Source organism: Myotis davidii, unplaced genomic scaffold (assembly GCF_000327345.1).
Source record: "Myotis davidii unplaced genomic scaffold, ASM32734v1 scaffold438, whole genome shotgun sequence".
Taxonomy (NCBI): Eukaryota; Metazoa; Chordata; class Mammalia; order Chiroptera; family Vespertilionidae; genus Myotis; species Myotis davidii.
The window spans coordinates 6,688,618-6,689,855 of NW_006290031.1; the positions used below are offsets into that span (position 1 = coordinate 6,688,618).

The 1,238-nt window shown below is 64.7% G+C and overlaps 1 protein-coding gene across 1 annotated transcript in view; it reads right to left on the reverse strand.

Annotated features, from left to right (window-relative positions):
- Positions 1 to 1,238, reverse strand: part of N4BP3 (NEDD4 binding protein 3) — a 2,725-nt gene continuing 1,487 nt past the window's right edge. Inside the window, exons 4-5 of the mRNA XM_006762849.2 lie at positions 1,016 to 1,233; positions 1 to 906 (exon numbers count right to left, since the gene is read on the reverse strand). Of these exons, the coding sequence (XP_006762912.1) occupies positions 379 to 906; positions 1,016 to 1,233 (746 nt within the window). The 3' untranslated portion in view covers positions 1 to 378. The remainder of the gene's footprint in view (positions 907 to 1,015; positions 1,234 to 1,238) is intronic.

Here is a 1,238-nt window from a genome sequence, read left to right on the forward strand (position 1 = left end):
CTCATAGAAAACGTGGTTTTATTCTGGGGGAGGCCAATGTTATTGTCCCAGCCTTCCTCCCTCATGCCTGCCCATCTACATCTTGAGCGCCTCATCTCCCAGTCTCCCTTTCCTAGGGCCACACCTACTCCAGGAACAGGCTGGGTCCTGCAGGGGTACTTTTCAGCCAAGGTGGGCCTGGACCTGGCTCCTGCTGCTGGCACCCTACCCAGCCCACAGCCCCTCTGGGATCCCTCCTCTCGGCGAGCCTCCCCGGCCCTGGCTGGCTTCAGCAGATTCTGCCCCATTTCAATGTCAGGAAGGAGCCGGCCATCTCAGGGAGGGCTTGCCCAAGCCTTCTTCTGACGGTGCTTCTGCTGTCAGCTCTCTCCACTGGCCTCAGATCTTGGAGGACTCAAGCCGAGGACTCCAGGGTGTGGAGGGCTCCCGCAGCGCCTGCAATTCCTGTTCCAGTGCCTGGTTGCGGCGGTACATGTCCATGTAGCCCCCCTGGATCTCTCGCTGGTAGCGCAGCACCCGCTCCTTCTCCTCCTGCCAGGTCCGCCGCTCCTGCTCGAAGCGTAGCGCCTGCTCTTGGCCTCGGAGTCGCTCCTGCAGCAGCTCAGCCCGCAGCTGCTCAGCACCATCCCCAGCCTCACTGCCTCCTGCCTCCCCCAGCAGCCCCCGGCTCTTGCAGTCATCAGTCTCACAACTACCTGGGGCTTCCTCCCGGGGGGCCTGCTCCTGCAGGCTCCGCACAGCCTCGCGCAGCCGGGCCAGCTCTGCGTCCTGGGCCTGGGCTTGTGCCCGGCTGCCCCGAAGTTGTGTCTTTAGGCTGAAGATCTCGGCCAGTTTCTGCGCCAGCTCGGCCTGGGCCTCCCGCAGCTGCTGCTTCAGGAGGCTGATCTCCGCTGTCTTCTGGCACACCTGGAAGGGGCACAGTGGGGGTGAGCACCCAGCAAGGCTGGTTGGGGTGGGCAGAGGAGGGGGCTGCAGAAATAGGGACAGGAGAGTTCCTGAGAGCCCGGTCTCTCACCTCCCATCGTGCGTCCTCCTCTGGCCGAGTGTTGGGGTCAGCCTCTGGAGGCCGATGCTCAGCGGCCAGGCCCTGCTGTGCCCGCAGCTCCTTGCGCAGGCGGCGCTGCTCCTGCTGGGCCATGAACAGCTGTAGCTGGAGGTTTCGCTCGCTGCGCTCAGCCTTCTGGGCCACCTCGTGCAGCCGCTCCAGGTACAGGCGCTTCAGCTCAGAGAGCCCCAGC